Raw genomic sequence first — 12,208 nt, forward strand, 5'->3', positions numbered from 1 at the left:
TTGTTTCACCAGAGAAACAAACAACATCTAAAAGCCTTAAGAATAAATTAAAAGAAGCTTTCACAACCCCCAAAAAATCTAACTTTTTTTTTAAATAGAGTCTAAGTGGCAAACTTTCATTGTTAATTAATATTTGGAATATCAGAGAAGACATTTTAATAATGACTATCAATCTAGTACAGTGACTTCTAGTAATTATTTATTTACTGCACATATATTATAATAAAATAAGCCATGGACATACCATATTTTTGTGATTTTTCAGGTTCCCCCAAAACGGATCATATTCAATTTAATATTTATTTCAATTGTCAATCAGATTTAAGTACTGTAAAAATTTTTTTTTTCTTACAATTGGCTGTAAAATGCAGGCATAGACAAGATAGAATTCTATATAAATGCATTTTCTAAATAATCTAAAACTTTGTGTATTCTAAATTAACAGTTCCAAGTTGATCTCTTATTACTAATCTAGGTAATGAAAATAAAAATCTAACTCAAACTAAATAGATTTTGTTCAGGAAGACTTAATTTGTAGTGTTACAACATGGAAAGGTCAACAAAAATTGATCTGAAGTTTTATCAGAAGCATTAATAATTTAATTGCAAACAGGAGTCTGCAGGGCCTAATTTGCCATTCTGATGCTTCAGAAGAAACTAAATTTACATGTAAATTATATTGAAATAATTATTTCTGTAGGTGCAAGTGGTTCATTTAGAACAGACAGACATTATGTCTGATCACACATCATCAATCAAGGCCTAGGGGATCCTTATTTTTGTTTGAATTCAATATAGCTGATGTTATTAAAATATAACAAAATGTATATAAATACAGATATTCAGTTTGCATTTCTATTAATTTTCTTAAAGAGACAAATGGGAAAATACAAGTATTTTAATTGAAGACTAAGATTAACAATTCTGGTTTTCTGCTTTTGATCTGAACCCTTGTTCTGCAGAAGTAATGTGTTTGGACTCTCACTTACATCAGTGTAATTCAAGAGTAATTCAGTGGAAGTCAAAGGAGTTATACTAGTGTAAAACTGGTGCATTAGGACAACAAGTCCTTTATGAAACATCTGGAAGAAGTATCAATAAGTTCATATTTAATGCTTTATAGTCTTCAGTCTTTAAATAGTCACCACAATAATAGCAAATCAACTCCTTATAATTAATCCTATTACCATGAATATCAAATTAATGATTAACAGCTGGCCACTTATTAAGCAATATTTATTTTACTCTAACACTTATTTGATGAGGCCAATCTTAAAATATTATCTGGAACTATACTTACAGGTCTGAAAATATGAATATCTTGAGTTCTAGATACTAAGTGGGAACTTTTTGCAATACAAGTAGCTGTCTCCAGTTTATCTCCTGTTAACATCCATATCTGCAAAAGAATTTTAGCGTTAATTCAGCTGAACATTAAGATCTGTTCTCAAAAGCTGAATGATATTTGTATCACCTTCAAATCTTCTCCTACTACTTTGCTGAACCTGACAACCAGGAAGGATGCATTGGCTGCACATCTTTAAACCAAAGAAATGAATAGGCTATTTTTTACTATAATTGCACACAAATGGTGAGATTACATGCTGCCTCTTTTAGGCACAGCACAGATTTTGCAGATCGGGGGAAAAGGAGGTGGATAGGTTATGGAGGATTTAAACTACTTTTGCATCCTCCCAATCCTGGGCTGTTCCAAGAACTGAAGAGACTCCTGTGCCCTAAGTTACAGCAGTCTCTTGGGGCTGCCCCATGGGCTAGAGCATCACTCAGAATCTCTGGCACACAGCATACTGTGGCCCTGCCCTCAACACACCCCTCCTGCCCTCCCCCCTTCTATTGGGCCTTGCAAGGAGGCTTGGAAGGTAGCCCTATGTCTGTCATCCACAATTTCTGCGCAGGAAGACTGCTCCCTCCCCTCCAGATGTAGGCTGTTCCGGTCCTCTTGGTCTAAAGGGGCTGGAACCAGCATGAGGGTTTCATCCAAAACACACTGGGCACTATACAGTTTTCAAAGCGCTAGCATGAGCCCCGCTAGACCAAGTCTGTTGACCCAGGCTGGGATGCTCCCTCCTGCTCCCTCCCAGAAGGCTGGAGACAGAGATGAGAGTTCTCCAGAAGATGAACATGTAAAGCATAATGATTTTAAGACAAAGAAGTAAAGCAAGTAGGAGGTAAAATCAGGATACAGGATTGGCTGCAATCGAAAAGATTATGATGGTGGGGACTCTGTAGAACACAAATAGATGATCGGCTACCAAAGAAAATAATGCAAACACGACTAAGGTCAGTCCAATGTAGAGGCTGACCAGCTACTAGATGGTGGGACATTGTACGCAGGGACATGACCGAGTTTAACAGAGGAACACATCATAGACAGGAATGAACGGTGACATTGTACTGCTCCCCCGGTCTGTAAAAATGACTTGGGATGAGAAAAAGTAGTAGTAATACAAAGGAGAAAAACTATAATCAGAACACATTATTCCTATACATCTATTCCTCAGCATGCAAGACACTGCATTGCTAACTAAGGTTTTTGCAGACACGTATTATTAATTCATCTGAGGTTTTTTGTTTTTTTTTTAAACAAACAAAAATAATACTGGCAATGCATCTGATTCAGTTTAACCAAGGTTGACTCTACATATTTATTTCTGTACAAAATTTCTTGGTACTCTTCTTCAATAAGAGATATTATGACAAAGTCAGGATGGACAGCTGCAAGAGTGTAGCGGAAAGCAGGTATGTTAGCTTCAGATAAAGACCATTTTCCTTATGAGAAGGGGTTACACCTCAGGGCAACTACGGACACCTGAGTCCAATTACGGGCTGCCGGAGACCTTTAAAAACCCCTCCTCTAGTGACAGAGGCAGGACAGACAAGCTACTGCAGGGCTAGTGGCAGCAATGAGATCAGTTTCTCCAGGATGAGAGGCTGCGCTCGTCTTCACAGGGGAACTAAACTGAATGCCTGTTTAGGGGAAGGACTGGCACCCCATGGCCAACAACAGAACAAATCTCCGCATCCCCCAGAGAAGGGGCAGGAAAAAACTATACTCCTTTATTTTGTGTTTGTGAATTGGTTTCATTTGTTTGGTGGAGGAGCACTCCTTGGGCCTGCTCCAAGGCCTATTTATCAATATTTTTAAGGTAAACACAGAATGGGAAGACAAAACACTGTCCACAGTAGGACTGATTTACTCCAGGCCAGAAGGGGAAGTGCTAAGCCCGGCGAGACAGAGGAGGTGCCTTGTCACAATATATAACCTAGAAAAGTTTTAATTTTTTTTTAGAAACCTGTCTGGTTTTGAGATTAAACTTTCTTTCTCAAGTAAACGGAGTCCTTTTCAAACTTGCCAGATTGATCGTTCTGTAACATTCTCTGTCTAACAAAACAGGCACAGCAAAACTTCTGCAATGTCCCTTAAACCTAACCTGAAGGAACTACCTTTAGGGACGTGGACAGTTCCCTCTCTAGGCCTATTTGTCCATTCCCTCTTTGCTGAGACTTCATATGAATACAAATAAGTGCCAATTCTGACAGTGGTTTTATGATGTGCACACCTAAGTTCACTAACTCTTTTAGAAACACATTCCAAACAGGACAGTTTCATTGTAAAGACTGATAAGCATCAATGACAAAATATTATTAGATAAATTCCTCTTTGCACAAGCTGAAGAGGTGGATGCTTAAGGGAATCAAATTTGTGGAGGGAAAGGGAGTGTGTGTGTTCTGCTTGCTGTTCATTGATATTTGTTTTTGTAGTTTAAGCCAGGGACACCTGAGCCTTGGGTAGGTGCCCTTTTTTATTCTGTATAAATCTAAATAAATAAATACAATACTAAATAAATCAGTTTTGAAAAAATACACAATTAGAACATCATGTTAACTGCCGTTTGGTAGTATGCATTTAGTACCTTTATTCCAGCATTTCTTAGCATCTCCAGAGTTGGTCTAACATCAGCTTGTAGTTGATCCTCTACTCCAGTGAGGCACAGCAATTCCATTTCTCTCTCCAAACTCTCCACAACAGCAGCCACCTTGAGGGCTCTATCATGTATGCTTAACTTTGCTTGGTTATAGCGATTCTGTTCGCACAAACACAAAACCCCAAAACCCTTATTTTAGAGAGCGCTTGCTATCACTCGTAAAGAGAAAATAAATCTTCAGTTTGTCAGCATTTGTTGACAATGACTCATGATGTAACATGTTTAAATTTATCTTTATTCAAGAACTAACAATTATGAAAAGTAAAATCCACTGTTTAATCAACACATTTTGGGTATGTCTACACTACGAAATTAGGTCGATTTTATAGAAGTTGATTTTTATAAATCAATTTTATACAGTCGATTGCACATGTCCACACGAAGCGCATTAAGTCAGCGGAGTGCGTCCTCACTACTGTGGCTAACATCGACTTACGGAGCGGTGCACTGTGGGTAGCTATCCCACAGTTCCCGCAGTCTCCGCTACCCACTGGAATTCTGGGTTAAGCTCCCAATGCCTGATGGGGCAAAAACATTGTTGCAGGTAATTTTGGGTACATGTCATCAGTCGCCTCTCCCTCCGTGAAAGCAACCGTAGACAATCGTTTTGCGCCTTTTTTCCTGGGTTACCCATGCAGATGCCATACAACGGCAAGCATGGAGCTTGCTCAGCTCACTGTCACTGCTGCTGTTGTGGGCAAGTCTACCGTGGGGGCTGCTGTGATCCAAGTACCCAATGCAATCACTGACATTCTGTTATCAAGGGTAGTAACTCTGGGAAATGTGCGGGCCTTTTTAGATTTTAGGTGCATCATATTCCTGTCCTTTGTCGCTGGTGAAAAAGTCTTGCAGCCGTACATTCCAGTCGGCACTGTAACACTCCATAGCACTTCTGTGGTTGACACGTGGAACAGCTCCAGGGCTCTTGCACTTTTGCCTTGGCTGAGGTACCTTGCCCTACCCGGACATCCAAGCAATTCGACACAGAAGCGCTTGCAGCAGCTGGCATTGCTACACAGCAGCAGCTCCTTGCCTTTGCAGCAGACAGTGCAGTAGGACTGCTAACTGTCTTCATCGGACATGGAGCTTGGCCGGGGGTTCTGGAAACATCTTCCCTGCATGGCTCCTAGCAACCTCCAGGGCATGGTGTATGGCTCCACTGCTTCCGCTGCAACTCTGCTCTCCTGCAACTCTGCTCTCCTGCTCCCCAGCGATGAGCATGGGGGATCCGTTCTGGTCCTCCTGGGAGCAGCTGGCAGCAGATGGTGTAGTAGGACTGCTAACCATCCTTGTCCACCGCTTCTGCTGCAACTCTGCTCTCCTGCTTGGGGGAATCTGTTCATGAAGCCTGGACAGTAGTAAGGAGCAGTTCAACTATAAGCTGAGCAAGTGCACAATGGTGGCAGAATGTGCTTTTGGATGTTTAAAAGCTCGATGGAGCTGTTGGTCAGACCTCAGCACAACCAACATTCCATTGTTATTGCTGCTTGCTGTGTGCTCCATAATATCTGTGAGAGTAAGAGGGAGATGTTTATGGCGGGGTGGGAGGTTGAGGCAAATTGCCTGGCGTCCGATTTTGAGCACCCAGACACCAGGGTGATTAGAAGAGCACAGAAAGGTGCGCTGCGCATCAGAGAGGCTTGAAAACCAGTTTCATGACAGGCCAGGTGTTGGTGTGACAGTTGTGTGTGTTTCTCCTTGATGCAAACCCACCCACTTTGTTGATTTTAATTCCCAGTAAGCCAACCACCCTCCCCTCCCTTTGAAATAAAGTAACTATTGTTTTGAAACCATGCATTCTTTCTTTATTAATTAAAAAGAAGAGAGATAATGTACAAGGTAGCCCGGGTGGGGTTGGGGAGGAGGGAAGGACGAGGCCACATTGTTATTGTAGTCACACTAAAAATCAAACTGTTTGAATGACAGCCTTATGTTGCTTGGGCCATCCTCTGGAGTGGAGTGGCTGGGTGCCTGGAGCCTCCTCCACCCACGTTCTTGGGCGTCTGGGTGAAGAGGCTATGGAACATGGGGAGGAGGGTAGGCGATTATACAGTGGATGCAGCAGAGGTCTGTGCTTTTGTTAGCTTTCCTGCAGCTCCAACAGATGCTTCATCATGCTCGTTTGCTCCCCCATTAGCCTCAGCATCATGTCCTGCCTCCGCTCTTCGCGCTCACTTAATTCTTTCCTGGCCTCTGCCACTGAATGCCTCCATGCATTAATCTGTGCCCTATCAGTGTGGGAGGACTGCATGAGCTTGGAAAAAATGTCATCACGAGTGCGTTTTTTCCCCTTCTAATCTGCGATAACCTCAGGGATGGAGATGATATGGGGAGCGTAGAAACATTCTACACTCTACAATTCTGGGGGGACTGCATGGTCACCTGTGCTGCTGAGTTCGTCAAGCTGACCAAACAGGAAATGAAATTCAGAAGTTCCCAGGGCTTTTCCTGTGTACCTGGCTAGTGCATCAGAGTTCAAAGTGCTGTCTCGAGCGGTCACAATGGAGCACTCTGGGATAGCTCCTGGAGGCCAATACCATTGATTTGCGTCTGCACTACCCCAAATTCAACCCAGCAAAGTTGATTTTAGCGCTACTCCCCTCCCCAGGGAGGAGTACAGAAGTCAATTTTAAGAGCCTTTAGGTTGACTGAACGGGGTTGGTTGTGTGGATGCAGTCATTTTTACATCAACCTAACGCGGCTAAATTTGACCTAACTCCGTAGTGTAGACCAGGCCTTTATGTCAGTGTATCAGTGCAAGTTTCTTTGCATGACCCTTAAAGTGAATCATGAGAAGACTTTATAAATAGCAGGCCTCAAGACACTTAAGTAGTGATTGCCCTTGTCTTTCAGAACTAGTAGATTTGTGTGCTATACTGAGACTCTAAAATAAATTTAAATTAGGACCTCTGATGCTGTATAGCAATAATCCAATGGTATAATAAACAAAACTAAACAATATCCTGTGATAGATGTTGGAATAGTTACTAAGGAATGTCAAAAATCACAACATTTCCGTTTAAACACATCAGTTATTATCAATATTTTAAATCAAAATTTGATCACATCATCTTAATAGAATACAAATAACAGTATTCCTTATAAAGTGCTTTGCATTATCTGAGCACAAGAGCTATGCCCAGAATACAGATTCCTCTCTATTTTCATACCTCAAAATCTTGGTACTGCTCTTCTGTTAATGACTTCTTGGCAACCACCAGAGTGCGCAATCCTTCTCGTGCCATGTTGCCACACTGAATAGACAAAAGTACAAAAGAATAATGTAGGTAAAATAGCATGCTGTTCTGTACTACAGACTAACCATCATCACTTCAATACTTGGAAATATATTTGAATCAATCATTAAACAATCAGTTCGTAAGCTCCTAGAGGATAATAGGGTGATAAGTAATAGCCACATGGATTTGTCAAGGAAAAAAAATCATGCCAAACTAGCCTTCGGTTACTGGCCTAAGGGATCAGGAGAAGCAATAGATGATATATCTTGATTTTAGTAAGCCTTCTGACATGGCACTCTCAAACTAGTTAGGGAAATGTGGTCTAGATGAAATTACTATAAGGAGGGTGCACAACTGGTTGAAAAATATACTGAAAGAATAGTTATCAGTCGCTGCCAAAATGGGAAGGTATATCTAAGAGTTAGATAGAGGGGTTTTGTCACGGGTCAGATACTATTCATAATTTTCATTAATGACTTTGATAATGGAGTGGAGAGTATGTTATAAAATTTGTGGATGACACCAAGCTGGGAAGGGTTGCAAGCACTTTGGAGGACAGGATTAGAATTCAAAAAACACCTTGATTAGTTGGAGAAGTGGTCTGAAATTAACAAAATGAAAATCAATAAAGGCAAGTGCAAAGTACTATACTGAGGAAGGAAAAAGCAAAAGCACAAATACAAAATTAGGGAATAACTGGTGAGGCAGTAGTATTGCTGAAAAGGATCTGGGGATTATAATGGATTACAAACTGAGCCAACAATGTGATGCAGTTGCAAAAAAGGTTAATATCATTGTGGGGTATATTAATAGGAAGTACTTATTCAAATCTATTTGGCATTGGTGATGCCTCAGTTGGAGTACTGTGTTCAGTTTTTTTGCATCACACTTTAAGTAAGATGTAAACAAATTGGAGAGTGTCCAGAGAAAGCAACAAAAATGATAAAAAGTTTAGAAAATTTGATCTATGAGGAAAGGTAAAAACTGGGCATGTTTAATGTTGAGAAGAGAAGATGGAGGAGGAGCTTGATGATAATCTTCAAATATATTAAGGGCTATTATAAAGAGGATTGTGATCAACTGTTATACATATCCATCAATGGTAGGACAAGGAGTAATTGGTTTAATCTGCAGCCAAAGACATTTAGGTTAGATAATAGGAAAACAACTCTTCTTATAGTCAGAATTAAGTACTGGAACAGATTACTAATGGAGGTTGTGGAATCCCAGTCACTGGATGGTTTTCAAGAAAAGACTAGACAAACTGTCAAGTATAATTGACCTTGCTTCAGTGTGGGAGGCTGGACTTGTTGACCTTTCGAGGTCCCTTCCAGCCCTACATTTCTATGATTTCCATAGCAGCTAATTTGTTTTTTTAGTCCCTGCTAGATTAGTCTGGACACTAGGTAAAATGATGTCCAAATAGTATACGGTGTCATAAATAAAGATAAAGGAATCACTAATCTTCCCTTTACTGCACATAAGGCATCCATCTACATGCTAAGAGAGCTAAAGTTCAGACTAGTAAAATAGTGAGATTGGGTTTTTTTGTGCATACTGCATAGTGGTTTTAACCCAGTCTGATAACTCCTTTATCTCAAACATACCTTTTCCTTAGCCAAGCTGAGACAAATAAATAATTTGGATCCTTGTGGAGCACCACATATTGAGAATAGCATTTGATAGTATGGCTCATGAAATCTTAGTTGAAAGGATAATTCAAATCGGCTTTGATAAAAATGCTATAGTATACACTGAAAATTGGCTAAGAGGCTGTGATCTAAGTGGTAAAGTACTGAATTGGAGGAAGGTGCCTAGCGAGTTGTGCATAAATCTGTGTTAGAATAAGTACTATTTCACATTTATATTCATGATTTATTAAGGAATAAACAGCAAACAGATAATAAACAGAGAGTTGTAAAACAGAAAAAACTCTGAAATAATACAAATATATCCAGAAATCTTAGAAACAGCAGAACTTAATAAAATGTAATAATCTGTGAAAAATACAAGCTAATGGACAAATAGAGAAAAATCGTCCACAATGCAGATATTCAGTGGTAATGAGTAACATGGGAAGCAGTAATTCAGAAAGAGACTAAGGAGTAAAAATGAACAGCAAATTAAATGAGTTTGCAATTGCATGACAGCAAAATAGGCTAATGTAAAGGGCTAAAAACGTACACGTGGATAGATCAGTATTAAAGGGTAGGAGGTGGGGGATAATAACAGTTGTGAAGCATGCAAACACCAAGTAGAGAGAGATTATTTCATGTGGTGTGCAGGGATATAACTAGAAGTAATAGGGTTCATTTTTTAAAAATGTAGTCTGAATATAAGGCAAATCTTTCTGACAGCACGGTATTTTAGGTTAGTTTTTCCCATTCTTTTGATAGTTAAGTCCCCCTTCAGGAAACTGAAACCAGTCATGGCTCATTCAACTCTCAGATGTTGCTAAAGACCTACCTAAAATGGGCAGTTAATCAGAGTAGATCGTGTAGATCTTTAATATATTTCCTATTTTCTTACATGCTTTGATGATCAATGAAATAGTTAACAATATTGACATTTTAAAGTATCATGACTTGCATTTGAGTTAGCATCTTTTGGAATGCATGGGGCAATTTACAACTCAGAGCTTTTGTTTCAGATCCTCTGCAAACTAAGACTACCACTTGTCATCCATAACACTTGGGATACTTTCACAAGGTTTTCTTCATAACGTAACAGCTAGAGACACTGGAGGACAATTGAGACACCTGTCCACACTGACCCTGGCTAATCTTGGGCTATGGAATACACTCTCAAGATCTGTGACAGAATCTGCATCATTTGGCATTTCTATTATAGACTGGACAAAGCAATAAAATATATACTTCTGCCTTAAAGGCCATTTCCCTGGGGCAGTTCTGCAATGGCTCCAAGGAGACTGACTATAGGGGACCTGAATCTGGTTGTCCAAAATCACATAGACCCACAACTAGGAGAACTCCAGGAGCCTCATTTTTGTGATGTAGGGCTACCATGTGCCTCTCTACTCTTTCAGGCAGAGAAAACAATGGCTGCAAACACAATCTATATGCAATTCCAGTGGTAAGAGAGCCTGTATGAAAATCTTCTTAGATAAGGGTCTGACCCATCTAGCTGTTAAGATTCAAATGGGAGGCCCACAAATAGAGAACATAAGCTCATGGGGCATTCCCTCTGCCTGTCCTGGTGGTGGACATACCTCGACGATGGACTACCCTCTTGCAGATGACTATGGTTGGAGCAGGGTAAAGAAAAAAAAAAAAGAAAATTGCCCCTCAGCTAGACAGAGATTGCAGCACAGATTTTAAAATGATAAAATTAAAATTGAGGTTAAAAAAAATATTAGCTCAAAACTTTGCTCAGCACCACAGAGGTGTTTTCCCTTACTTTACACAAGAACAGGGCTGGATTTCTCTGGAGCTAATGATCCTGCTACAGATATAAGTGACAGAAACTGAAATGAATTTTCCTTACTCCATCTATCGGTAGAAGATCATAGTACACAGACAGAGAGAATCTAGGGGAAGGTAAAATTATGGTTCAGATGGAATTTTCACCAATTTATAGCTTTACCCCCAAAATGTAACTATGAGCTGAAAATGTATATGCTTTTTTTCCTCAGCCCAGCCACCAACTTTCTTCTTTCTTCTCTTAATTCAACTCATGAGGGTTTAGGTCAGTCACCAAATTGCAGGTGGAAAGCACTAGATGGGATTCATTGGAACCAGGGCTGGCCTTTGATATGGGCGAATGGGGCAAAAGCGTACACAGTCTCTCTCACGCACACACACAGTCTCTTTCACACTCACCCCCCAACACATATTTGTATTATAGTTATTGTTGTTGTTGTTGTTTCTTCTTGGTAATTCCTGCAATGCACATATATTCTCTGTAATTTTATTCTTTCAAGGTGCTGTTAGTTTAGTTTTTATTTTCTATGCATTTCATAATTTTATTTCCCTCTGATGCTTAAATTTAATTCTTTGAGTAGCAAGTTCTAAAAGGCCTAACCTTTCCTGGCTGGAGTAATTATCATTATTACTTTTATCATCATATTGTGCTTTGTCAGTCATTATTTAAAGTGGTACAAACAAATAATAGTTTCCTTCTAGAATGTAACTTTAGTGTGTACTAACTTTAGCAGTGCCAGTTTAAAAAACATTAAAAAACATAACTTTAGACACTGGGCAGACGAAGGTCGCTTATAACTAAAAACATAATTTGAAAATATCTGTAAAATAACTTAAAATTTCCATGAAAATAAATGCAGTTCCAACTATGATACCAATAGCAATGATGGAGTCAAATGTTAGTGAGTCACCTGCTGCTACTGAGCCATATGAAGAGCTGAATGCTTTGAGAGTACTGCAGACATAGGCACGTCTGCTCCCTGGTGCTCTGGGGTTGGAGCACCCACAGTGAAAAAATGGTGGGCGCTGAGTAGTCACTGGCAGCCCCTCATCTGCTCTCCCCCACAGCACTTCCTGCCCGCCGGCGGGACCCGTGGATCAGCGCCTCCCCCTCTCTCCCCGAGGATGCAGCATGCTCAGGAAAGAGGGCAGAACTGGGCGGGAAGAGGCAGGGTGGGAGTGGTGCAGGGGCAGGAAGAGTCAGGGTGGGGCTTTGGGGGAAGGGGTGGAGTGGGGCAGGGCCTGGAGCAAAGCTGGGGGTCGAGCACCCCTCGGCACTTTGGAAAGTCGGCACCTGTGACTGCAGAGACATGTGAAACTGGATAGACCAAAGTCCTAAAGAATATATTGTAAAGTACAATCTTGCTCTAGCAAGATATACTACAGTAAATAGACTTAGAGTTCCCCCCCCCATCTTTAACAGTCATGAATTTGTTCCCGTAGTTGCTTATCTGGAATAGCTAGAGACTGACTCAGGAAAAAACCTTCATTTTGGTTCTCCTACAGGATAACACAGTATGCT

At 40.4% G+C, this 12,208-nt stretch overlaps 1 protein-coding gene across 6 annotated transcripts in view; it reads right to left on the reverse strand.

Annotated features, from left to right (window-relative positions):
- Positions 1–12,208, reverse strand: part of ATP9B (ATPase phospholipid transporting 9B (putative)) — a 301,811-nt gene that overhangs the window by 16,069 nt on the left and 273,534 nt on the right. For all 6 annotated transcript variants that reach the window (XM_039523932.1, XM_039523933.1, XM_039523931.1 and 3 more), the window contains 3 exons: positions 7,178–7,261; positions 3,936–4,106; positions 1,301–1,399 (listed from right to left, as the gene is read on the reverse strand). In XM_039523932.1, the coding sequence (XP_039379866.1) occupies positions 1,301–1,399; positions 3,936–4,106; positions 7,178–7,261 (354 nt within the window). The remainder of the gene's footprint in view (positions 1–1,300; positions 1,400–3,935; positions 4,107–7,177; positions 7,262–12,208) is intronic.

The sequence above is a fragment of the Mauremys reevesii genome, linkage group 2 (genome assembly GCF_016161935.1).
Source record: "Mauremys reevesii isolate NIE-2019 linkage group 2, ASM1616193v1, whole genome shotgun sequence".
Lineage (NCBI taxonomy): Eukaryota > Metazoa > Chordata > Testudines > Geoemydidae > Mauremys > Mauremys reevesii.